Raw genomic sequence first — 25,863 nt, 5'->3', positions numbered from 1 at the left:
GTACAGCACTGAGAGCCAGCAGCAGGGACAGTAACCAGGGCAATAAAGCCAGAAGGGAACAACTGGGTGGAAATGTAGATTTTCAAGCAGAATTTCATGCAGCAAAGCAGGTGAGCAGCCCCAGAGGTGTGAGCAGCCCCAGAGGTGTGAGCAGCCCCAGAAGTGAACACCACCACAGATTAGCAGCCCCAGGGGTGAGCAGCAACCCAGGTAAGCAGCACCACGGGTGAACTCATGGCTTTCAGGGGCTCTGAACTGCACGGGGCAGGAGCAGCAGTGAGACCCAGGAGCCTTAGGGAATAACTCTCTGCAGTCCCCAGGAGTGATGGGACAGGTTGGGTGGAGACAGCAACAAAAGCACTACAGGATGCCCATGAAGGTGCCCAGAGGTGCTGAGCACCCCGGCACAGCTCCAGACCTCTTGGACTCTTGTCCCAGCACTTCCCTGTATTCTCTGGGCAGACCCAGCCACAGCAGAGCATCACAGGGTTTGCCAACCTGCCGTCCTCTTTCTGCTGACAACCCCAAGTCCCCGAGTTTGGCCATAAAATGCTGCTTTAACTATAACCCACAGAGCATGGTTGGATGGGGAAAGGGTCTCCCAAGGGCAGCTGAGGTGCCTTTGAGGAGGAAACACTCCATGCTAAAGCAGTGTGTCACAAACCTCTAGGGGCTGGATAAAGACCTGCTAAAGAAAAGGCATCAAACCCAGTCACAAGTATCACCATGAGCCACTTGGGGAGCTCCAGCCCCGGCGAGGGCTCCTCAGGCCTTTCCAGAGAGGAGATCAAAGGGTAAAGGACCATAGAGTGGTTGTGTTTTATCTTTTGCAGATCCATGGACTGAAAGCCTTTGTATTTTACTGACCCACTTCACTAATCAAAATTAATTGCTTCATATTTCACAGGATAACTTGGCATTATGTAAATACTCCAGCCATATGTGCTGCTGTAGCACTGGGCGAGCCGAGCTGTGAGCTGAGCAAAGGGGACCACACACACTCCACCATTTACCCCCCCCAGGCTGCTCTCCAGGTCAGGGATTTTCTATCACGATAGAGTATCACAGAGAGAAGACAAGGATAAAGCCAACAGGCAGGAGAAGCTCAGGGGCCTGGGGCTGCGGGGCCAGGACAGTCTCACTCATGCTCAGGTGTGTTGGCAGAGGGCAGGACATGGGGCACAAGTGCAGGGGGACACTGCACACTCACTGCTCCAGGGCTTAAGGGGAATCGGTCTAGGATGAAGTGCTGAAGATGAGAAAAGCGACAATTCCAACAGCCGCGAGCTATTCCCACCAAGGACAGCTCCAGATACTACCCGGGTGGTTTTTCTCCCTAATTAATAAAAGCAGCAAAGCAGCGACTGCTCCCCCGTGCCCACAGCGGAGCTGGGCACCGGCACCGGCACCGGCGGGTGCATCTGACCCTGGGGACACGCAGCCACCGGGCCCGTCTGTGCTCCAGCGGCTCCGCTGCTCCCGGGCAGTGCACGGGAACGGCCCCACGCCCCAGGCGGCACCGAGCCCGGGGGGCTGCCCCGCACCGCACACGGGCACCCCCGGCAACACCCCCGAACCCCCGGCGCGGGCACCCCCGGGGCACCCCCGGCCCCGAGCGCACACAGCGCTGTGGCACCACCCCCGCACCCGCACGTGCACCCGCAGGCACACGCACTGCCCGCGTGCACGGGCACACCCCCGCACACACACAGACACCCCGCACACACACACACACACATCCCCCGCACACACACACACACACACACACACACACACACACAGACACCCCGCACACACACGCACATGCATCCCCCGCACACACACACAGACACCCCGCACACCCCCGCACACACACACAGACACCCCGCACACACACGCACACGCATCCCCCGCACACACACACAGGCACCCCGCACATACACACACCCCGCACACCCCCCGCTGCACGATCTCCGCTACCCACGCGCGCCGCCCACTCCCATCCGCGCTCCCGCCCACCGACACACGCGGCCCCCCCGCACACGCGGACAGGGACCCGCGGGCGCGCTCACTCGCACACGCTCACTCGCACACGCTCACTCGCACACGCTCACTCGCACTCACTCTCTCACACACTCGCACACTCTCTCGCTCGCTGTCGCGCCCCCTCCCCGCGGGACCCCCCCGCCGCGGGCCGGGATTCCACGCTCCGTGACGTCCCGCGGGCCCCGCCCGGGCGCTATAAAGCGGCGGCGCCGCAGCGGAGCCGGAGCCGGCCCGGAGCGAGCGGAGCCGAGCGGAGCCATGGCCGCGGGGCCGCCCGGCAGCCTCGTCCCGCTGCTGCTGCTGCTGCTGGGGCCGGCGCTGGGGCCGGCGCTGGGACAGGGACTGGGGCAGACGCGCTTCGTCTGCACCTCGGTGCCGCTGGACGGGGACGTGTGCGCGGCCTCGGCGCTGGGCACCGGCTCGGCCGAGGAGCTGAAGGGCACCGTGCTGCAGCTGCGGGAGACGGTGCTGCAGCAGAAGGAGACGATCATGAACCAGAAGGAAACGATCCGCGAGCTCACGGCCAAGCTGGGCCGCTGCGAGAGCCAGAGCGTGCTGGAGCCCGGCGAGGCCAAAGGCAGGAAAGGCTTCGCCAAGAACACCATGGGCGACCTGTCGCGACCGCCCGCCGCCGAGACCCTCAGCCAGCTGGGGCAGACGCTGCAGTCCCTGAAAACCCGGCTGGAGAACCTGGAGGTACGCGAGGAGACCCGGGGAGCCGGGCACCGGGATCGGGAGACCCGCGGAGCCGGGCATCAGGGGAGCCGGGCACCGGGATCGGGAGACCCGCGCATCGGGGCATGGGGCGCCGCGGGACCCGCACAGGCGGGCACCGGGAGCCGCTGCCCGGCGGTGACAGCCTGTTCCTCTGCTCGCCCCTTGTAGCAGTTCAGCAGGATGAACTCCTCCAGCCAGACCAACAACCTGAAGGACATCCTGCAAAATAAGATCGACGACCTGGAGAAGCAGGTGCTGTCGCGGGTGAACAGCCTGGAGGAGGGCAAGCTCAGCCCCCGCAACGAGTCTGAGGAGCGCGGCAAGATCGAGAGCACCCTCACCTCGCTGCACCAGCGCATCAGCGACCTGGAGAAAGGTACCGGGCGCTGCCCACCCACCCCCGCCCGCCGCGGGACCCCCGGGCCGCCTTCCGGAGCTCCCCCCGCCGCCGGGGACCGGGCGCTGCCGGCTGATGCGGGGCCGCTCCCGCGGGCGGCTCTGCCGAGCTGTCCCATTTCCCACCCCCGGAGCGGTCCCTCGCCCCCAGCTTTGCTTTCTCCCTGGCAGGGGGTCGGAACTGGCCGGTCTCTAAGTTCCCTCCCAACCCAAACCGTTATGGGGTTGGGGCAGCCGGTGCCCGCGGGCTCTGCAGCCGGGGATGCTCCGGCCTCTGCCCGCCCCGGGGATTAGGGAGCCGCGCGGCTCCGGAGGGATTTGCTCCTCGCTGCCATCTCAAGGCCCGTTACATAACGGGGTGGGGAGGGGGGGGAACCCCCAAAGGGGCAGAGGGGGGATCCGGCCAGAGCCCACCGACCCTCCACTCCCACAGGCCAGAAGGACAACCGGCCCCCGGACAGGTTCCAGCTCACCTTCCCGCTCCGCACCAACTACATGTACGCCAAGGTGAAGAAGAGCCTGCCCGAGATGTATGCCTTCAGCATCTGCATGTGGATCAAGTCCAACGCCTCCCCCGGCATGGGCACCCCCTTCTCCTACGCTGTGCCCGGGCAGGCGAACGAGCTGGTGCTCATCGAGTGGGGCAACAACCCCATGGAGATCCTCATCAATGACAAGGTACAGCTCCAGGGACTGTGGAGGGTGCTGGGAGGGGGGAACGGGCTGGGGGGACAGCGTGGGGTGCCCCACTGTGCACCACCCTGACCCACTGCCCACAGGTGGCCAAACTGCCCTTCGTCATCAACGACGGCAAGTGGCACCACATCTGTGTCACCTGGACCACGAGGGATGGCGTGTGGGAAGCCTACCAGGACGGCACACAGACGGGCAACGGCGAGAACCTGGCCCCCTACCACCCCATCAAACCCCAGGGGGTCCTGGTGCTGGGCCAGGAGCAGGTAAGGGCCGGGGGGCAGGCGTGGGGGTCCCAGCTGGGCTGGGCACACCCGAGGGGAGGACGGGGCAGCCCGGCCGGGTGCCCCCAGTGACAGCAGCTCCTCCGCAGGACACGCTGGGCGGTGGGTTCGACGCCACGCAGGCCTTCGTGGGGGAGCTGGCCCACTTCAACGTGTGGGACCGCAAGCTGAGCCCCGGCGAGGTGTACGGGCTGGCCACCTGCAGCTCCAAGGCGCTCGCGGGGAACGTCATCGCCTGGGCCGAGTCCAACATCGACATCTACGGCGGGGCCACCAAGTGGACTTTCGAGGCCTGTCGCCAGCTCAACTAGAGCCACGGACAAGCGAGAGAAACCTCCTCAGCGGGTTCTTTGATTTAGTTTTGTTTTCCTCCTTTTTTTTTTTTTGCGCAAAAACAACTGAGAACGAAGCCACCCGTCTCGTCCCGGGTGCAGGGATGCCCCGGCAGTGGGGCACCCGCCCCCGGAGCCCCACGACCCTCCGGTTTCTGTCTTGCCAACGTCCTTCAACGCCTGCGTGCCTTGGCCTGGCGCGGCTGCGCCCCCCCTGCCGCCCCCCGAGCCCGGCCCCTGCTTCGCCACCGCTTCCCCCGGGTACCGGCGCCTTGAAAGGCTGCGGGGCCCGGACAGGAGCCCCCCGGGGCTCCTCTTTCTCCAGCCTGAGCCCCCCGGGAGGGTGGTGGCCCTGGAGCCGGGGGAAAGCTGCAGCATCCCCTCCAGTTGTGCTCCAAGCTGGGACTGTAACAGCGGCTGGGACTCCAAGGAGGGGGCAACCCCTCCGTTCCCACCCCCGGGGTAAGGAGACACCCCCTCCTTCCCAGGTGAGCCCCAGTGCCCCCTTCCCCGGCCGGCACTGCTCCCGAGCAACACAGCCATAGCCCCGGGCTGCGGCGGGCACCGGGGCGGGACCCCCGGCGGGACCCCCCCACTGGCCCCGCTCCCCAGCCTGCCGCACTCAGGTACCCCCGGCCCCGCCGCCTGCAGCCCCCCGAGGCCTCCTAGCTGGTGACAAATAGCCTTTACCATCCCCTCAAGTCCAGCTCCCACTGACAGGTCTGAAGCCTTTCTGCTTTTGATAATACACTCTCTTGTTTCTCTTACTGTAAAGGGAAGTTTATTACCAATTAAAAAAAAAAAAGGGTATTTTTATGAAGATAAAAAAAATAGAATTATCAGTGCTCCCTGAGGAAAAAAAAAGTGCTTTGAGATTCTGCAGGATAAAAAGAGATAAAGAAGCGTATTTTGAGATAACAGATGCATTTTGTATGGTTTCCTTTTCTAAACTCCTGGTTTGTACTACAGATTGCAGAAATCACCCCCCAGCCCCCTCCGTGCCCACCCAGGGCTGCCCTGGGCGGCAGTGGAGGATGAGGCAGAGAATTCACACAGGGCTCCAGAGCCTCCCCACCAACTCCAAAGATGCGGCAAAGAGACGTGCGGAGCGGAGGGGCCCGCGCGGAGCCGGGACGGCCACGGCCACCGCCGGGAGCACAGAGCCAGCCCGGCCACCGCCGATCTGGGGACCTGGCACGGGCAGCGACACCCCAGAGCGAGACACCTGCACGGCCGGGGCTCAGGGCAGCCGATCTTCAGCTGTGCCCTCTTTCCAAGCCAAACCCCAAACCACCGTGAGTTAATTTGAGTTCCTCCCAAGCCCCTGTTCACATCGGCGACAAGCACAACCTGCTGAGAGCAACGAGACCGCGGCACAGGTTTCACCTCCAGCCCCAGGTGCGTTGGATTTGCCAAAAAAAAACCACAAAAGGGTGTGATGTCAACACAGTGTACATAGTGTACAGTAGGGGAGAGATTAATGTATCTTAATTTGTCATTATTTTGCTAACCAAAGCTGTACATTTTTCCTATTCTGGCTCTGTCTCCTTTGGGATTTGAACGGGTTCCGATACCCCGCGCATCCGGCCCGCATCGGCAGTTCTGACAATGCACTGTTTCTACGGATTCTCATGCTTTTTCCATTTTATTGCTGGGATTACATGAATTGTTGACTTTATTTTTACACAATAAAGAGTGAAGAAAGACACTGGGTTCTCTCACATGTGTCTGTTCCCCGAGCAGCCAGTGCTCGGGAGCTGGTCTTTTTCCAGAGGAAGGTTTTGTCTGTGTAAAGCAGGATTTCTGCCCAGTTCCCCTTGGAACTGGCTCAGGCATCCTCTGAGCCTGCCTGCCAGGCTCTCTCCTTCTCCTGTGCCCTTAGACCGTGTCTTCTGCTGGTTTATGTAACACATCACACAGATTGATGTATTTTTTCCCCAAGACACAGGCTGGAAGCTCAGCTCCCTCTGGGTCCTGCCAGACTGGCATGAGGGAACAGTGACACCCCCAGGGCTCTGCTGTGGGCATTGTGACAACCCCTGGGACTGGCGTCCTCTGCTCCCACCCCCCGGGCAGCGACTGCCCCGAGGGCTTGGGACACAGTTCCTGGAAGGCAGCACTCCAGGGAGGGAATCTGAGTGAGTGGCTCAGTGTGTGATGGGACTGGAGGCCACCCCTGTGCCACAGCCATGGGCAGGGCAGCACAGTGTGCCCAGTGCTGTCCCTGGGTGCTACAACTTCCCACCTGTCCCACACCTGCAGCAGAGCAGCTGTGCCGGATAAATTGCTTATGGGATCAAAGATACAAGTAGGGAAATTGTTATTTACTCCTTAAAGCCAGCCAAAAATAATCCACTTCCACACAGAGCCCCCTGTAACTCCCCATCCCACAGCAGCTGGGAACAGGAGCCGTGTGGGTCCAGTCCTGTGCTGCTGCCTGGGGCACGGGCAGGACATGGTGACACCAGCACTGCCCTTCCTTCCTCCGTGACAGCAAGGACAGGGTGACAGCCCCAGGGGACGCTGCTGGTGTAACCCAGCAGAGCCCTCACTCCTGCCACACATGTAGCCAGCGAGTCTCAGCTTCCAGGGGCTGGTGATGGCCATGGTGAGGATCACAGTGAGGGCCCTGTGGCCACTTGTGCTGCATCTTCCCAAGCAACATCTCCAGCCCCTGCAGCCTCTGCTAATTACAGACAGCCTTTCTCTTCTTGTTTCTCACACTGGCTGCCACGGCTAATGGTGTCCCTGACTGGCCACCTGCCACCTCCCACACCTCCAGCAGCCACCCCGGGGTCTCTGTCCTTCACCCAACCCCTGCCACCCTCATAAAGCCTCTCCTCCTCTGGAGTGTTTGTTCCAGGTCCTTTCCAGGATGCCTCAAGCCGTAACCATTGGAATACAAAGAACAGGGCGAGGGAGATGCCTCGAGCCAGGTCTGGGGCCTGGGGTGTTTTCTCACTCCACCAGCCACGAGCAGAATGCCAAGCGCTGGGCACCCTCAGGAGGGACAGTGGGCACCAGGAATCCTCTGGGGGCAGGAGGAAAGGTGACACACCAGAACTGCTCCAGGGCAGTTCACTGAGCCCCACGGGGACAGGCTGGGTGTGATGTGCCACTTGTCCATCACCCCCACGGGTGGTTAGAGAGGAAGGGGGTGGCTGCCGAGGAGCTCAGGCCATGGCTGAGGGGGCAGGACAGGGCCAGGGTGGGCAGCAACACGGGCACAGGGTGCGATGGCAGCGGGCACTGAGGGGTGGTGAGAACGGTGCAACCAAGAGCTCCCCCCACCCCAGTTCCTCAGATCCCCCCCAGGTGCAGAAGGGATTTAGAGCAGCATCTTGCCAGCCTCACAAAGGCAGCAGCACTGCAGAGCCCCTGCCAGCCCCCCCAGCACTGCCCCTCCCCAGCCCTCTCCAGCGACGCAGACACCGTCCCCCCCGCCCCCAAAACCAGCTGCTCCAAGGACAGGCTGTTGGGTTTTGTGTCGCTGGGAACAGCCTACATCCTGCAAGGGGATGCTATTTATACCCAGGGAACGGGTGGCAGCTCCTGCCTCATGCTCAGCCCCCAGCCCCAAGCAGGGCCCTGGCCTCGGGGTGCTGCTGCCTCCACAGCCACCCTCAGCCATCCCCGTGCCAAGGTGAGACCCCAGTGCCCACCCACTGCTGCAGGAGAGGAAATGATACCCTCAGCCAGAGGCTTGAGCTGTTCTGCAGTCTGAACTGCAATAAAAAAAATTACACTAACGGGTTTTTTTGGTTTTTCTGGGGTATCTGGCAAACGCTGCTGTGGTGGAAGGGGGGCTGTCCTGTGCCCCAAGGCAGTGGCACAGCCATGGCAGAGCCTGGGGAGGCTGTGGGGGATGGCTGAGGGGGCTGGAACTGGAGCAGCTGAGACTTCTGTGTCAAGGGGGTAACAAACCTCCCAGCTCATCCCAGCCCACACTCCTCAAAGATGTGAGGGACCCTTGACCTGCCTCTCAGCCCCCAAAAGCCTGTGGGTATTGAACCCCTCATGAATGCAGCTGCTTCGGGACAGGAGAAGAGAGGCTGAGCAGCCCCAGGCCGTCCCTGTCCATCCCTCCCCTCTCAGCTCTGGACGCCACAGCAGCTCCAGACACACGACCTGCGTGTCCCGGCGCTGTGGCTGCTGCAGCAGCTCCTGCGGGAAGGAGGGAGGATCCTGGGAGAGGTGAGGAGCAGCCCTGCCCATCAATCAGACCTGACACCTCACCCTGCACCAGAAACTGTTGGGTGGCACCAGCCCCCCGGTGACAGCCAGCCCCGTGTCCCCTGCGGGCACGAGGATCAGGGAGCGCGTTCCCGCCCCGGCACCGAGCGCTAAATCCAGGAGCTTTTAGAGCGGCAGAGCAGATGGAGATCTTGGGCTGCGTGAGGACAGGCCCCACGGCTCCCATCGGGAGATGGCTCAGAAATACCGACGGGGGCGAGGGAGAGTCCTTAAGGGCAGGACACAGCTGGGATTTACGGCTCTGATCCGGCTCCTCGCGGGCGACTCACATGGGTGGGAAACGCTCGCTGGCCCCTTGGCACCGGCACCATCCTCTGCTCCCCCCGCTCGGGGCGGCTCCTCCGAGGGCTCCGAGCGGAGAGAGGAGGTGATGGGCAGATGAAAAATTAAAGCTGCCGCGTTTTATAGTGAAACACCCCTGAAAACCAGAGACAGCGTGTCCCGAGACGGCCCCTCCCGCATCCCTGCCTGCACGGGAGCGCCTGGGGCCGGCCGCGAGCGGAGCTGCCTGCGGCACTGGGACCGGAGCGTCCCAGAGCATCATCGCCGCGCGGCACCCGAGGCGCTTCACAAATGCCGTTGGATTAATTAGCAGCGAGTGTGTCATGCCGTGTGCCGGCCTGCGCGGCGTGCCGGGAGCACATGGCTCCAGGAGACCCGGATTAAATATGGATGAGACGCGGGGCGGGGGGCGGCGGGAAGAGCCCCCCCGGAGCAGCAAGGGGGGCTCAGCTCCGTGTCTGGGCAGGGCTGCGTCAGGGAAACCACAGAGACGTCGGCACAAGGATACAGAAATCCCTGTCTTCACCACACAAATATTGGAGGGGGGGTGTACAGGCAAGACATCCTTCCCCTCCCCAGCACGGATCCCAGACACAGCAGCGCCATGAGCAGTGATGCTGTTGGGAGCTCAGGCAGCAGCTCCAACCCGCACGTGAACACCCCGAGCAGCGAGTGGGGGCCGAGGGCTCAGCTGGGCACCACCGGGAGGGTCCCGGCTGTGCAGGGGCTGCCAAGCACCATCCAAGGCTCCCCAGGGACACGGCTCCGAGGAACCACTTGCAAGGTGGCTCAGGGGGAGCACAGGGAGATGGGCAGCCAAACACTGCATCTGGGGCACCAGGCAGGGCTGGGGGAAGTCCCGGCTTAGGAAGGGAAAGCGTCGGCCCCCTGTGAGGGCAGGAGGGGAGCAGGACCCTGGAGCTGCAGGGCACCAGCGGGGGCACAGCAGGCAGCTGGAAACCACCCCGGGCACTAAGTCAAGGCCAACAGACCATTCTGGTCCCAGGCAGTGAGTCACTGCTGTGACTGTCCCTCAAATGCCACTCAGGAGCCTTTGCTGGCAGGGCATTGTCTCCTCCGTCCCTGTGGCACTGCCCGGGCATCCTGCCAGCACAGCCGGGGAAGGGGCTTCCTCGAGCCCTTCCTTCCACCGGGGGACCCAACCAGGCCTGGTCAGGGCCACACAGAGCCAGCAATTGCAGAGCAAACTTTGCTTTTCACACCTTCCAACCCTCTCCAAGGCGATACCTCCCCATCCCACCCCCACCAGGGGCAGGGAGCTGCCGGGAACACGGGCCTGACCCCCCCTTTTTGCCTTCTCAGAATAATTTCACAGCCTTTTCCCGGGCTCCTCCTCCTGCGATTTTCCCCGGCTGCTGCCGAACGCCACCTTCACAGCTGCTTCCTCCATCCTTCCCATTCATCCCTGATGGATTATGCAGGGGCTGGGATCTCAGACTCCACCAAGGAGTTCTGGGGGGATGATCCTCTGGCCGGGGATCCTACGAGGGATCCCACCCCCATCCCAGAGGCACAGAGGGGAATAACAATTTATTTCCCACCAGAGGGTCCCCGACTAAGCCCCGTTCCACCCCCGGAGAGCCTGTGGAGCAGAAGGAAGACTCTGTCTTCCAAAGCTGATTAAAAATAGATGCAGCATCTCGCTAATTATGCTGATTAATTAGCAGTTGTGGAGCATGGTGGGCACAGGAGGGGGCACACAAGGGCGGGGGGTAAAAGCGGGGTCAGAGCCCACCCTGTGCTGCCCTGGCATCCCCAACCCCCCCAGGTTCCCCACACCTTCCAGGGTACTGGGGTAGCACATCTGGGGGGTCCCCACGCCCCCACTTCCCTCCCTATCGGCAACAGATGCCAAGTTCCACAGCGCTGCTGGAAATCAGGTCAGCAGTAGCCTGCAGCAGACTGAACATTCCTCATCCTGCCCAGGCTCTGGTGCCAGTGGGAGATGCCACAGGGCAGCCCCGCGCCAGTGGCCACCCCCGGCCCGGCTGGCAGAGAGGGAAGGAGGGATGGAAAAGTCTGGATCGCCCCATAAATCCCCTCCAGCCAGAAGGGATGAGGAGGGAGGCAGGGCTCCCTCACGCTGCTGACTCAGTGCTTGTGGAAGCTGGGGAATGGCAGCAGCCCCCCAGATGCCCCCACACACCCCGAATCTCTCACCCAACACCTGATGGGGTGGGGAAAACCCCGCGGGGACAAAGCTGTGCTGATTTATTCCCTCTGGAAAGGTGAGCAGGACCTCGAATGCCCACAAAGCCCAGAGTGACAGCACCCACCCCCAGCTCACACCAGCCTTTCCCTTCCAGCCCCTCCAAACCCTCCCCATGCCCAGGGACAGGCAGGGGCTCTGTGCACCGGTGCTGGATGTGGGATGGGCTGCTCCACAACTGGCAACGCTTTCTGCTCCCTCCCTGGATGCCATATGTTGGTGCCATTAATATTCATGAGCTCTGTGGAAGCATCCGGAGCTGGGAGAGGAGCCCCGGCGGTCTCGGTGCTCGGTGGCCCGAGTTGCCCGATCCCCCCGGACCCCACAGCCCCTCTGCTGCAGCTCGACCCCTCCTCAGCCCCATCCGCACTCCCGACATCCAGGGCCCTTCCCGAGAGCTGGGGCAGGGGCACCGTCCCTCCCACACTCCCGCTGTGGCTCTGCCCCCCTTTCCAACCGCTCCTGCCCCCTCGGCTGCTCCCCTCGCTCCCAGCGCAGCTCGGCTGATCGGGCGGGAGGATGGAGAACAGCAGCGGCGCGGGGAGGTTATTTCCAGCAAAATGGAATTTATCCACCTGCAGCCGGAGGCTCGAGGAGGCTCCGGGCAGGGACCACACAGCCCTGCCTGACCCTGGGGCTTCGGCCCCGGGCTGCGGAGGGGGACTCAGTGGAACACCAGGAGAGCTGGGAAGTTGTCCTCAAGGGATTAGGATTTCCCACGGGTGGGGTAGAGCCTGGCTCCTGCCCTGCCCTGCCCCACCACCCACCCTGGGACCACAGAAGTGTCAGGAAGGAGCAATAACCACATCAAATTAATTGGATCCCGGTTTACTGCAAACAAAGAGGAAGCAGGTGACATTTACCTAGCAGAGTAATTGATATCCAAGCAATTTGTTGGAGTAACCTCATTATATGCCAGCTGGATTTCCCAAACCCTCCCAATCCCACTCATTACGAACAAGGTTTGTGTGTTAATCAGAGCTCTTTAATCACGGGGCTGCCCATCATCATTCCAGCAAGTTACAAAGCCTCCAGATTTATCACAGACCCTGAACACTCTCCTAAGAATCTGCTGGGTGTTTTATTAGCAGGCAATGATGCCCCTCGGGAAGACACTGAACATTTCCCTCCCAAGCGATGGCTCAGGAGCAGAGCCGGCTCCTGGCACCACCTCTCCTCCCTTTCCTCCCCTCCCCGCTGGCAGCTCTCCCTCCCTCCCTGGCCTGGCTGATCAGCTCCTCCTCATCCTCAGCACACGATCAGGAGCTGTTCCCACACCAGAGAAACGGCTCCAGCCAAAACAGGGCCCGGGAGGTGCCTGTGCCTCTGGCAGAGCCACCCACGCCAGGAGGGCACGTTCAGCAGCAACCCCCGGGCATGGGGCTCCTGGTGGTCCTGACTGACCAGACCCCTCCTTGGGTGACTCAGCCTGGGCAAGGCTTCACCTCTGCCCCCAGAGGCCCCAGCCCTGCCAGCCAAGCCCCCTCTGGGCAGGGGACACGGTGACCCTGGGGATGGAGGAGAAGGTACCACAAAGAACTGGGTCCTTGCTGAGCTGCCCAAGAGCTCCCACACCCCTGCCCTCCCTCAGGAGGGGACACAGCCCCAGCCCCCCAGCAGGAGAGATCCATGTGCCCCCCAGATCTGCCACCTTGCTCAGGCTGAGCCCTGTACGAGCTGCTCCATCACCCTAATGACACAGCTCATAATTATCTCATTTGCTATTAATTTGCTTGTCAAGAGAAATTCCACTCATTTGCTTTTAATTAATGGGGCCTTAAAATAAAGCCACAGGGCTGGGAGGGCTCTGGTGAGAGGTGTCTGCAGCAGGATCAGAGAGGATCAGCCCAGACCAGCAACGGGAAGGGCAGTCGGGTGGAGAACTATTTATAGGACAAAAGGAAGGGAAAATCCAAAAAAAAGGACAAAGGGACAAAAAAATCCTGCAAGGGAGCCATGATGCTCCCCCAGCTCCCTTTGCACACCCGGGCACTGTCCATGGGCACTGGACACTGCATCCAAGAGGCCTCTGTACACCCTGACAAGGCTCAGCTGCCACAGAGGGAACCAACATGAAAAATGCCTGTTTGCAGCCAGAGATGGAAGCACAGAGCTGAGGAACAGCATCCCTGCTCTGAGAGCCAAGGGGACACAGCTGCCCCAGCAGCACCAAACACACTGGGAATGTGGGAACGGAGGGGGGGCTCAGCTGCCTGGGTGCACCCAGACCATGGCTCAGTGCTGCCAGTCTGCAGCTGGACCAAGATTTGGAAAATCATCAGAAACAGCCCCTCCTAAACCCACCTAACCACGCCAAAAGGGGAGAGGGAGGAGAATTGGGGGTGGGGAGGGGGGAAATCCCAATGAGACACTTCCCCCATCCTCAGCATGAGTGTCCCGAAATACAAACCCTGAGTCACCAGAGCTCCCCCCGTGCAGTACAAACTCACAGGCAGCACCTACACTGCCACAGGCTCCAGACACGGAGGTGGGAATTCATCCCACCCAGCCTCAGACACCTGTGACAGAGCTGCTCATCCAGACTCCCTCGAAACTCAGCAAACAAACAGATTTCCATCCTAAGACATCTTCTATCCCTTCTCCAGGGACCCCAGACACACAGTGCACATGTGGGGATCCTCCTTCCTGATCTCTGGGTGTCCACCAAAATCAGGGGAAGCAGATCCAGATAATCTGTAGCAGAACAAACCATTCATCACCTGACTGGGCCAGAGCCATCACTGCCACCTCCCTGATCCCAGCACTCCTCCAGACCCACACCCTGTTCCCCAGCAGCACTGAGGGGTGACCAAGGCCAAAGACCCCTGCAGAGACTCCTGAACAGTCACAGATAGAAATAGTGAAGAGGAAAGCCCCCCTGGTGATAACAAAAGGCTTTACAACCAGTCAGTAATAAGTACTTTCCTCTGGTTCCCAACAATTTAACACCCAGAACAGCCAATTTCCAGCAGTCAGAGTTAAAAAGGACAAGACATGTATGAGTTTACTTCGAAGGACGCTTAAGCTCCACTCTCTGAGTTTCTATTAAGAGGTTTCATGCATTACAAAGCGATTTTCCCTTCCCAGGGGTATAAGCCAATTAGATAAAGACCAAGTTAATCCCTTATTGTGTCCAAAGAGCCACAAGCAAACACCAAACACAAAGATTAGTCCTTTCCTTTAACCACTCCGGGTTTGGGCAGCTGAGAGAGCATCCCATGGCACAGGTATACCCCAAACCCAGGGGAGCAGAGCCCCAGCTCCAACAGGGCTGCACAGGGGCTGCCAGGTACCACTGGCACAGCAGCACCATCCTCCACCTAAACCCTACCCAGGTGACTTTAATCCAGAGTCATCCGAGTTTACCTGTACGTGGAATGAGAAGAGTTCAGAGACTCACGCAGAGGGAAGACAGGGCAGTGATGCAGAGCCATGTGATTGGGGTTTTGATGCCTGGTTTTTTTTAACTTGAGCTTCTTTCCTCACTCCCTGCCGGGCCAGCCAAGGACAGCAGCACCCCCAGCCCTGGGTCCCTCACAGGGTGAGCACGTGGACCCCACATGTATCAGAACACCCAGACTCCAGTGGGAAGAGGGAACTCCCAGCAACAGACCCCAAACAGCCACAGCCTCACATTCCTATTGACAAACTGGGCTCAATTCCTTGAGCTTCCACCCAAGTCACAGCTTTGGCTGCAGAACCTCCCCCAGCCAGCACTCCCCAACTTTCTCATTGTCAAATAACAACCAGAAACACACACAAAAAAATCACCAACAGATCAGGAGATAATAAAACCATAGACACTCACCCACTCAGCTGCACAGCCAGGTCAGGGGGAGCCACAGCCCCATGTGCTGAGGGAACCTGCTTTCCAGCAGAGCCATCCCAAAACTGCCCTAATCCCACAGGCCTTTGGCACAGCTGAGCCAAATAAGGGGCTTCAGCACAGCTGGGATCAATCTGCAGGGGGAGTGGGATGATCCAGGGATGAGCCTGGGTTGGTCCTGTGGCTCCCAGCACAGGCCAAAGCCTGGGCCAAGGTAATGGGCAATTCCAGATGGATTTCCCTGGTGTTCTGCCCAAGAGAGGTGGGCAACAGCTGCCCCTGCCCCCAGTGTGCCACCTGTGCCCAAATCTGTGACAGGTTGTAGGGGACTGTCCCCAGGGTTGGTGAAGTCACTGTTTTGTGTGTGGCTGGAATAAGGAATGGATGAACTGACAGCAGTGCTGTGGCCCCTGGGAAGAGCCAGGACAGGTGCCAGACCAGTTCCTCCCAGTAAGAGCTCCCAGGTCGACAGCCCCACACAGGAGGTGGTTGGGGGTGTGGGGTGCCCAGCCCAGCAGAGCAGAGCTGTGCACAGCCAGTCCTGCCTTGCTAAGCCAGACTGTCATGCAGGGATACTGGGCCAGGAGCCCCCACAACCCCCCCCATCCCTGGGATCAAAGGAGCAGCTTCCACCGAGACGGTTTTCCCTTCCCAGTCTCCGTCCACCCACGTACAAACTGCTGTGAAACAGCTCTGAGGCTTCCCAGGAGACGGCGGGGCCCGGGAGCTGCAGCTGCTGCAGCCTTGGCTTTCAAAACACATGGGTGAGGGTTTTTTGGGCAGTGCCCTGCCAGTACCTGTCCCTCCCTTCACCACTTGCTCAGATGGGCCCCCAAAGCTCCCCAGATGGACCCCAGGGGTGCAAGGTTATTTGCTTCCTCCCTTTTCCCACCCAGGTTTCAGGAGGAAGTGCAGAAGGAACCAGCCCAGACCCCAACCCAGCAGACAGGCAGAACGGGCTGGATTTTGTCCTCCCCACCCAGAGCAGCTCCAAGATTGAGAAAAGAACAACAAATGTTGTACAAGAAATTTATGCAAAATTGAGGTTAAACAGCCCTGACCTGAGCACCCTTCCCCAGTCCCAGGAAGGCATCCTTCTTCCTCTTTAGGCTGGAATCTCACACAGCCATGTCAAGAACTCCCATAGCTCGTGTTCTGCTCCTGCTGCTCTTTGGGAACAGTCAGGAACCACCTCTCAAACTCAGCCAGGACTCCAACCTCGGGAGGAGAAGCTCTGGTCCTGCAGACTGGACGAGGGTCGAGGATTGATTCGGGCACAGAAGCTCCACAAACAGCTGAGCTGCTGCTGGGCCAAGGTACAGGCACAGGGAGCTTCTTCCAGCCTGGCACCAGAGCTCCCAGTCCACCCACAGGGCAAAAACTCCAGCCTGGGATCTGGCCACCCTGACTGATGTATCAGGAGAGACCACCCTTGATGGGAAATTCTCCTTTCCGCTGAGATGATCCTTCCCTCAGGAAGAGTTGGGCAGCACTGTGGGGCTCTGGCACAGACACTGTCCCCCCTGTCCCCACCACGGCCCCACGGCAGCTCCCACAACACCAAACAGGCAGAAGCTTCTCAGGTCCTGGAGCTCAGAGCCCCAAACCTCTTCCAAACCCCTTGGCCAAGTCTTGGCTCCGTCCCCTCCCCGCTGGAGTCACACAAACACCTGAACAGGCATCCCCTGCCCATCTGCCAGGGCCAGCCAGAGCTGGAACGGGGCTTCTGCTCCCCAGAGATGTGCAAAGGGAATGGGAGAGCACAGGTTGCAGGGATGGGGGGAAGCTGTTCCCCTCTCTGTGCCACAGAGGTGTGGTGGGAGCCACAGGCCAGCTCTGGAGGTTAAATGCCTCAACAGCTCCTTGTAAATCACCTCCTGCAGCTGCTCAAGGACTCCAGTGAGTTGCTGCAAACTTACACGTGAGCCTTTGCTTACACAAAGATTTTAACAATACTCAAAACCAAGCCCTGAGAAACCACTGCAAGGACTATCCTTGAGCAGAAGCTGCTCTGCCAGTCCAGTCCACCAGGACATGCACAGGGCTGGCACTGTCCCAAGGGACACAGCCTGGCATGGCTCTGCCCCCCAGGATGGCACCAGGCCCCTGCACTCGACAGAATGCAGCCTTGAGGGAGAGGATCCAGCGAAGAGGAGCCCTGCAGGTTCTTCAGGCATCAGATTCATCCTCCAGTTCAGCCTCCTTTTTGCTGCTGGGAAAAAGAACAAGGGTCACAGACAAAAAAAAGTAGAAACCAACAAGACCAAACAACAGTCACTTGGTGAAAAAGGGGCTCAGACACAAGGTGTGAGATACGGGATCACCAATGGAATGAGTTTGGGGGTTCTGGTGCACAACCTCCAGAGCAGCCCAGGTGAGCTCCAGCACTGCCCTGGCAGGCAGGGGTGGTTAGAGATGAACTCTGGCACAGCCAGGGGACACCCAAGCTGGCACTCATGGGGCCAGGCCATGCTGTGAACTGCCACCACAGCAGAGAGAGCCCCTCCTTCTATTCCTAGGTGCACGACTTCAAGAGTTGAGGAGCTGAGCAGGGCAGGAGAGCTGCACCACCCAGGGGTCCCAAGGAATCCGTAAGAGCTGCCTCACCCAGTGCTAATCCCCCACTGCCACCACCAGCCCCCTTCACTCCTTCTGGTCCCTCAGGACCCTGGAGCCCTGACACACGTGGCTCAGCCCTGAGCAGCTCTGGGGTCATGGCCATCAAGTACCTGTCCAGCCTGGTCCTGCTGTGGGTCTGAGGGAACCCAACAACACTCCTGTGAACTTTGCAAGAGAGGCAGGATGGCCACAACTCGAGGAGCTCCTGCACCTCAGAGGGCTTGCCATGGGTTTACACCAATAAACTGAGCACCCACTGGCCCATGTTATGTAAGAGTGGGGGAGTCTGACCCTCCCCTGAGATCCAGAGGCCAAAACCAGCTCCCTGAAGGTATTTCTGTCCACCCTCATGTCACACCTGTAGGCATTAGTGCTTGGCTGATCACCGGTGCCAAAAAAAGACCAAATCCCCACTGACCTTGCCCAGCTCAGGACACGGTGCTGTGAGGGAGAAACGTGTGAAGCAGCATGGCCACACCGACCAGAAACCACCCTTTCTGCAGGCAGCACGTCACTTGAGCTCACCTTGTTACCCCTCCTGGCCCTTTAATGCCATTACTGCAGCTCATTCCACGAGCAGATCCCCTTTGGAAAGGCACCTGCTGGGCTGCCCACACACCCACCTCTCTGGCCTGGCAGGTCTGACCTCCAGTGGTGCACACAGCTGCTTCCGAATGTACTCCCTCGATCTGATGTCAGCCTGGAACCAAGGAGGAAAACGGGTGGGAATGGTCTGACCAGCCTGGCTGGAGCCTCCCAGTGTGCCCAGGAACACTGGATGGTTGTGTTCCAGCAAGGCAGGACAGCTTGGGGCAAGGACAGCACTGACAACATCCCAAGAGCTGTAAGAAAGCACTGCTTGACATTCACTGGGTGTTCTTGTCCCCCTGAGCAGAAGACTCTCCAATGCCATGACAAGCACATCCCAGGCTCTTGGATAACTTTGAGAACCAGCAGTTGATTTTTACAGTCCCTCAAATTTTTTTTCTTTTTCAGAAACTTCTTTCCCAAACACATTGTGACATTTCAGAGCAGCTGCTGTGCCCCACCTTAAAGGCAGAGTGTCTCTCTCCACTTAAAAAGCAGGATGTGACCTTCCCAGCTGGAATAGCTTCACAGCATGCAGTGATGATGCTCAGAAAGTGGGTTAACACATCCCTGGTGGCTGTCCTTGAAGCATTTGCTGCTCTCACCACTGTGCTGCCCCTGAGGAGCCTCTCCTGCACCCCAAGCAGCCCCCACACCCCTCAGCCCCAGAGCCCTGGGTGGAGGCTGTTCCTGCTGCTGCTGGAACCTGCTCCACAACTGCAGAGCCATCCTGCCAGCTGAGAATGAGAGAGAGTTACATAAGGGGTGGTTTGTTTGGGAGATTTTTTTCCCTTCTCTCTATAATTGGACAGTTTCATAACTGAACTGACAAATAACTTTGATCACTGTTCAGGATAAGCGATTACGTGATGTATTTTATAACCAGGGAAGGAGGCTGCTCGATAGTCCCCACGGGGACACCAAGGAGCAGGAGGCACAGCTACCAACTATTTTTCTAGGGAAGAAAAACCCCAGCCACGTTCTGCTGAGAACATCAGCTGATGCTTGATTAGGTGGCAGTTCCCAGCCAGTGCTCACTCCTAGTGCAGTGTTGGAGTCAGCTTATCCTGGTGATTAACCACGGGGCTAATCAATAAGATGGATCACTGCCCTGTAATAATCCTCACAGATTTGGGCTATTTTCAGAGGGGATAGTGCTGGCTTTGGAACTGTTGCTTTGTCTGTTTTCTGAGGGGCAGTGGTGATCCCTGTGCACACTGCATAGACTGCAGGGGGTACACCCAAAGGGAGGTGGAGTCTCAGGATTCCAGAGACAGACACCCACTCTCAGAGGAGAGGGCTCAGGGTTTGTCTCTCACTTCTCCCGAGGGCACGTGTTTACTATTTCACAAGGAGTGACCTGCAGGCCTCCTTCTGTCCTTCCTGGTGGGCTGGAGCAACACCAGGCTGTCCCATCAGCCCCTTCCTGAGCGAGAAGGAACTAGGTGGGCACGAGGCCAGCAAGAGCTGCAGGATCACCAAGTGAGTGGGTGTTTGGTGAGCAGCTAACCAGGAACCTGCACCAGAGAGCAGAGCAGGGTCCCAGTGCAATCCCTGTCAGCTGGAGAGTGAACAGCTTGTGTCTCCCTGCTGTGCACAGGGATCCTGAGACTCCAGACCTGGAGCATGGATGAGCACTGGAGGGGGATTCTGGCCCCTGCCAGGAGGAGGCAAGGGCAGGTCTCTGCAGGGCTTGGTGCTGTTCAGGGCCACTCACATTGAGTGCTGTGCTTACTTTTCTGGGATGACAGCTCCTGCCTACCTCAATTCCTGTCTGGGAGCTCTGAATGACCTGTGCAACTCTGTGCAGAACCTCACAAGCTGGCTGGGCAGAGATCACCCCTGCAAGCACATTTCTCCCAGATGGGCCTGGCACTAGCACGTGGAGTAAGGACTAAGTAGGATGTAAATATGATTGTAGGTGACAATGAATTCCCTCTGGTCTCTCTGAGAGATCACTTTGTTCACCTGCACCACAGCCAGTTCCTTGTCAGCACAACACTCTGGGCTGAATGCAAATCGAGCTGTTCTGATTCCTGCCTGGATAGCACTGCATTCCCAGGAAGCACCACATCCCCTACCATAGACTGGCCAGCCCTGCCTCTGGGAAAGCAGATCTGAGTTCCCACAGCAGTTGCACAGCACTGCACATGCTGCCCTCACACAAACCACCACCACAGCCTCAGGAGGCGTGGGCAGCTGAGCTCTCACATAGCATTTTACTTCCAGGGCTGCCAGAACTTACAAACCAGGAGCTGATGATCCACAGGTCTTTCACAACACTGGGAAAGCCATGAGCACATCACCCATCAGGTCTGCAAGCTTGTCCTGGCCAAGTCAGCCATCCATGGCAGAATTCTCCACAGCCTTCTACCTCCTAACTCCAGTTTCAGGTCCTCAAGAGCTGAGGCTTCCAGGTCTGCCCTGTGCCAAGATCTGCGACAGTCACCACACAGAGGAACTGCAGCAGGGACAAGTCCCATGGAAAGGTTTAAGTGTCCTTATCTCCTGCCATCCCTCTACAGTAAACACACACCCTTTGGATTTTTCATCTCTCTGTAGGAAAAGCAACAATAATTCACTCCATCACTCTAAAAAAAAGGTCACAGAGAACTGGAAGATTCTCCGAACATTAGCAAATCCTGGAGATAGCTGGAAGTGAAACCAGGGTGATGAAAAGCTCCAAGACACCTTTTTGTTTCCAAAGGGAATGCTTTTCCCTTCCCTTTGAACACGCCGAGCTGCAGAGCTGGCTCAGAGCTCTGCAGAGGCATCTGTCCCTGGCTGGAGATTACATAAGGAGCTCCCCCAGCCTCCTCCTGTCTGGCAGGTACTGGGGATGAGATTAGAAACTCCAGCTCTGCTATGGACACCTCGAGGCTTGCTTTGCTCCAAGGTGTAAGATTTGCCTCTGGTTTCTGAGTAGAGACTCAGTGTTCAGAGAACACCATGGTGCCTGTGAGCAGCTCTGGCACAGAGCCCTCAGCAGGGTCACCCCAGCACTGCACAGGTGGGCAGACCCCCAACACCCAACCAGCACAGCAGCAATGCCAGTGGGCTGTACCAGGGCAGCATTAGGAACAGGGACACCTGAGCAGGCCCTTGTGGATCTGGGTTGTGGAGCCACCGACAGCAGTGACCCCAGGAGAAGGGAAGCACTTGTCAGGCCAGAAGTCCTGAAGTCTTTATGCTTCTCCAGAGCCTTTCCTGAAGCTCTGCTACGATTTAATCAGCCAAGGCTGAGCCCTGGTGGCAGCTGTGGCTCGGTGACAGTGATCCAGTGCTGTCCCCTGCTGGCTGGGCCCGCGGCTCCGTCCGGAGTGCGGCAGCGGGGAAAAGCCCAGAGGAGCAGCACTGCGGGCTGTGCTGGGCTCCAAGTGCCCAGGAAAGCTGCATTCCCGGCTCCTGTGGATTAACAGCAGCACCACGGGAGCTGGCTGCAGAGAGGAACCAGGAAATCAGTCAGGGCTGGGAGGGCTGCCGGGCACTGCGTCAGGAGGACAAGCACGGCCATGGGAACGTGACCACGGGCCGGGAGAACAGCCCAGCAGAAGGGTGTCAGCAGCAGAGGAGGCTCTGCAACACACCACAGGCTGGCAAACACAGCCCCCAGCCCCTGCTGCCCTGCTCCAGGCCTGCCTCCCCCAGCCCCGGGGCCGTACCTGCCGGATGGGCTCCGGGACGCGGTACCTGCAGCAGGCCCTGACGAGGCGCACGGCTGTGTCCAGGCTCACCCTGTGCCCCACGGAGATGTACAGGGGCTTCGAGCTGTTGTTGTAGCTCCGCAGCACCTGGGCGTTCAGAAACGAGAGATCAAGCACCCAACAGGCTCCCTGAGAACACACAGAGGGGCAGGTGAATTATGAGCCAGGCAGTCGCCCTCAGAGGGTGGGGTGGTGGCTCTGTGTCTGCAATTCCCAGCCTTCCTGAAGCTCTTCTCCACCCCAGTGTCTCCTCACAGGGACTGTTTGTCCCTCTGGACCTCCGTGGCCCTTCCCCAAACACCTCACACTCCTCTGGGATGCAGGGACACATGCCAGTGCAGACTGACACCAGATACAGGAAGTCTCTAACATCTGCCTGTTCCTGTTCTCCTCTGAGTCAGATGCTCCCATATTGCATCCTGGTGAACTGCCAGGGAATTGGCACCTCTCCCTGACTGGAGTGCACATGCAGGGGTGCCAAAGCACCTCAGGTGCCACAGACGTGATTGTACCCAACACCTGAACTGGCAACTCTCTACGAACATCTGAGCTCTCAGGAAGGGGCTGGAAGTGTTACTGGTCCCTGTTCACACCTGCCTTCCTGAACTGGGATCACTGAGATAGCCCCACTATGGAAACAACATCCTCATGGCCAAGTGTCCAGGGAACTCCCCACAGCTTACCATGCCCAGGACTCTCCCTGAAGTGCCTGTCAATGGGAATGTATCTCCTGACTTCTGTAGGGAACGAATCTAGGGATAAACACACAGCAGGTCAGGTTGTTAGGATGTATTTGTATGTGGCTGTGCCAGATCCCTTGGGATATTAAAGAGCAGAAATAAATTCCCAGCCTGGCCTAACCTGCTCCCTGTGCAGCTCATCCCTGGCCAAGCCATCCACCTGCAGGAGGTTCTTGGCCACTCCAATGCACGGCAGATCCGTCAGGACTCCGAGGTGACAGGCCACACCAAATCCTGCCAACAACGAGCCACTGTACCCCCAGGACACCAGGGAACTGGAATCCCAACCGGCAGCACAGGGACCAGGACAGCAGGACCATCCAGGAACAGCCTACCTCTGTGATGGAGCAGCCCATTCCCATCTACCAGAAGCACCTGAAAAAGCCAAAGCAGAAATGTTACTTCCTGAGCACTCCAAGGAGGAAGCAGTGATGTTGGCTCCGGGAGGAAGGAGAAGTCTCTCTCAGTTCTTTAATTCTCTCTGTAAGGCTCTTCCTGGGGTGCTGCCTGTGCCTGACTCCAAACCAGCAGTGTGAGCTCTCAGTGGTACCAGTGTCCTGCACACACAGCAGGGCTCCTGCTGCCACAGGAGGCCTGGTTGCTCTTGGCCCCACATCCCTGCTCCCTAAGGAAGGGACAACTGATGCTCCAACACACCCGTGGAGAGCATCCAGTGCAGTCTCCAGAGGGAGAACAACACCTTTCAGCAGGACTCTGTGCCCACAGGACACCTCAGCTTGGGACAAAGAAACACAGCACACCTGAGGTCTGAGCTTGGGCTCCTCCTGCTGAAGTCTCTGAACAGCTTCCACCAGGAAAGGGACCTCTCGGAAGGCCAGGAATCCGGCCACGTAGGGGGCAGTGACGGCCACCATCCGGCAATCCTCGTACAGCACCTGGAGCAGGGGGAGACAGAGACAAAATCCTCCTACAGCACCTGGAGCAGGGGGAGACAGCGACCTGTGAGTGCCAGGGGCTCCCCCTCTGGCTCGTGTCCCCTCCTCTGATCCCTGCTGCTGGATCTCTCCCACAAAGCCAAGGGCTCGGGGCTGTGTCAGTGTGTCACTGGGAAGGGACTGACAGCAGGAGAGGGCTGGACACAACGTGCCCTGCCTGGGGCTGAGTCCTTGAACACAGCCAGGGCAGCTCCTGAGAGCCAGCAGGAACCTCACCCTGCCAGGGCAGCACCAAAGGGGGTTGGGCAGGCACAGGCCAAAATAAACCCTGTAAGGCAGGACAAAAACGTGATCGGCAGGGCAAGGCAGGAATCACAGCAGGACCTGAAATTCAGCTCATAAAAATCCCAGCAGCAACATCAAACTTTATTCCTCTGCTTGTTAGAGCTTTTATAGTGAAAGATAATTTTTACATCATTTTGAAAGCTGGGAAAGAGACCAAAAAATTTTATTATTTCAAGTAAAATGACTGTAGGATGTGGGATCCATGGTGGATTTGGAAAGACCTTTCCAAGTCCCATCCCATATTATCCAGCAGGAACTCACACACGAGACTCTGCACTGGAGTGCTACAAACACTTCCCCCTGTCCACAGGCACTGAGGGACATCAGTCCCTTTTGGTTCCTTCTGGGAAGTGGCTGACACTGATTATTTCCAACACACACCCAAAGCAGTTGGTGTGTTGTACCTGACCAGGGGCTGCATCTCATCATGGCTTGTGAGGTACCAGCCCCCCTGAGCGGACACTAAGCCAGTCTCTGGACACCTTGTGAGTTCCCAGCCATCCTACAAACCTCTCGTGATCAGCAGTTGTTTGCATCACATCTTCCTAAACTTATGTCTAAATCCTTACATGTATTTTTTCTCTAGCTTTTTTGTGAACACACAATTGGAGGATTTGCTGAACAAACCCAGAATCACAGAACCATGGAATAGTTTGGGTCGGAAGGGACCTTAAAACTCATCCAGTCCCACCCCCTGCCATGGGCAGGGACACCTTCCACTAGCCCAGGTTGCTCCAAGCCCTGTCCAACCTGGCCTTGGACACTTCCAGGGATGGGGCAACCACAACTTCTCTGGGAAACCTGTGCCAGGGCCTCCCCACCCTCCCATGGTGGAATTTCTTCCCAATATCCCATGTAACCCTGCCCTCCTTCAGCTCAAGGTCGTCACACGGGATACCTGAGCGATGCCCTGCGGGGCAGCCCCAGCAGGGAACGGCCTTTGGGAAATCTTCCTATAAACTCCTATAAACCCCTCGTGTCCCGGCACACCTGGACAGAGCCCTGGAGTGAGGGGCTCACCCGTGTTACCTGGAGGGCCGGGTAGCTGAGCACGACCAGGGAGGCGCAGGCGCTGGTGCCGTCTCCTTTGATGTAGGATAAATCCACACCTCCCACTCTCTCCAGCCCGGTGAAATTCGGGTCTTTCTGCCACTCCTCGGTGTCCTGCTCCACCACGCCAGCCTTCAGCCGGGCCTGCTCCCTGCAGAGACCCCCGGGGCCGCACTGAGAGGGGGGTCCCTTCCCCGGGACTCCCCGTCCCCGCCCGCGGTGCCCCGGGGAGCCCGCAGACCCGGCCCGGGGGCAGAGCAGCGGGGCTCTCCCCGAGGGTGGCCGTGGCTGTGCTCGGTGCAGCCCCGGGCCCGTCCCTCCCGTCCCCCCGGTACCGTTCCCAGCAGCGCCGCTCGGGCGGGGCGGCCATGGCGGACCCGGGGCCGCCCGTCCCTCCCCGCCGCTGTCCCCCGGAACGCGGGGCCGAGCGCGGCCGTTCCGGGCGGGCGCAACCGTGTCACGGGATCCTGGAACCACGGAGTGGGTCGGGGTGGGAGGGACCCTAAACCTCATCTCGTTCCACCCCTGCCACGGGCAGGGACACCTTCCACCGGCCCAGGTTGCTCCAAGCCCCTTCCAACCTGGCCTTGGACACTCCCAGGGATCCAGGGGCAGCCACAGCCCCTCTGGGCAACCTGTGCCAGGGCCTCCCCACCCTCCCAGCCAAGAATTCCTTCCCCATATCCCATCTCACCCTGCCCTCGGGCAGTCTAAAGCCATTCCCCCTTGTCCTGGCACTCCAGGCCCTTGGAAATAGTCTCTCCATCTTTCCTGTAATCTCCCTTCAGGTCCTGCAAGGCCACAATCAGGTCACCCCAAAGCTTCCCTTTTCCAGGCTGCACGATCCCAGCTCTCCCAGCCTTTCCTCCCAGCAGAGCTGCT

The 25,863-nt window shown here is 59.2% G+C and overlaps 2 protein-coding genes across 6 annotated transcripts; one reads left to right on the top strand and one right to left on the bottom strand.

Annotated features, from left to right (window-relative positions):
- Positions 1-2,058: 2,058 nt before the first annotated feature.
- Positions 2,059-6,155, top strand: NPTX1 (neuronal pentraxin 1). The gene is made up of 5 exons (XM_051797391.1): positions 2,059-2,721; positions 2,911-3,118; positions 3,572-3,816; positions 3,918-4,097; positions 4,205-6,155. Exons 1-5 carry the CDS (start codon positions 2,284-2,286, stop codon positions 4,424-4,426), a joined length of 1,293 nt encoding a protein of 430 aa, XP_051653351.1. The 5' UTR covers positions 2,059-2,283; the 3' UTR covers positions 4,427-6,155.
- A 6,268-nt stretch (positions 6,156-12,423) lies between these two features.
- ENDOV (endonuclease V) lies at positions 12,424-25,519 on the bottom strand. Of its 5 annotated transcripts, none has more exons than XM_051797418.1 (9): positions 25,317-25,519; positions 24,952-25,132; positions 23,452-23,586; positions 23,026-23,065; positions 22,812-22,924; positions 22,634-22,702; positions 21,909-22,079; positions 18,282-18,358; positions 12,424-17,251 (listed from the first exon to the last, which is right to left on the bottom strand). In XM_051797418.1, the coding sequence occupies exons 1-9, from the start codon at positions 25,349-25,351 to the stop codon at positions 17,209-17,211; spliced, it is 864 nt and encodes a 287-aa protein (XP_051653378.1). In that variant the 5' UTR covers positions 25,352-25,519; the 3' UTR covers positions 12,424-17,208. The 5 variants fall into 5 exon arrangements, with proteins under 5 accessions (XP_051653378.1, XP_051653379.1, XP_051653381.1 ...); XM_051797419.1 differs by having other exon boundaries at positions 12,424-17,248; positions 25,317-25,514; XM_051797421.1 differs by having other exon boundaries at positions 21,909-22,037; positions 25,317-25,506.
- Positions 25,520-25,863: the final 344 nt, after the last annotated feature.

This window comes from Manacus candei, unplaced genomic scaffold, assembly GCF_025592945.1.
Source record: "Manacus candei isolate 608988 ecotype Guabito, Panama unplaced genomic scaffold, ASM2559294v1 h1tg000047l, whole genome shotgun sequence".
Classification (NCBI taxonomy): Eukaryota; Metazoa; Chordata; class Aves; order Passeriformes; family Pipridae; genus Manacus; species Manacus candei.
This window is presented reverse-complemented; position numbering and strand designations above follow the sequence as displayed.

Excerpts from the sequence above, each read along its gene's own strand:
- NPTX1 (XM_051797391.1), top strand. The coding sequence starts at position 2,284 with ATGGCCGCGGGGCCGCCCGGCAGCCTCGTCCCGCTGCTGCTGCTGCTG. Across the intron at positions 3,119-3,571 it reads CATCAGCGACCTGGAGAAAG|GCCAGAAGGACAACCGGCCC; the intron begins GTACCGGGCGCT and ends CCACTCCCACAG. Across the intron at positions 3,817-3,917 it reads AGATCCTCATCAATGACAAG|GTGGCCAAACTGCCCTTCGT; the intron begins GTACAGCTCCAG and ends CACTGCCCACAG.
- ENDOV (XM_051797418.1), bottom strand. The coding sequence starts at position 25,351 with ATGGCCGCCCCGCCCGAGCGGCGCTGCTGGGAACG. Across the intron at positions 22,925-23,025 it reads TGGGCTGCTCCATCACAGAG|GATTTGGTGTGGCCTGTCAC; the intron begins GTAGGCTGTTCC and ends CGTTGTTGGCAG. Across the intron at positions 18,359-21,908 it reads TCCCGGAGCCCATCCGGCAG|GCTGACATCAGATCGAGGGA; the intron begins GTACGGCCCCGG and ends CCTTGGTTCCAG.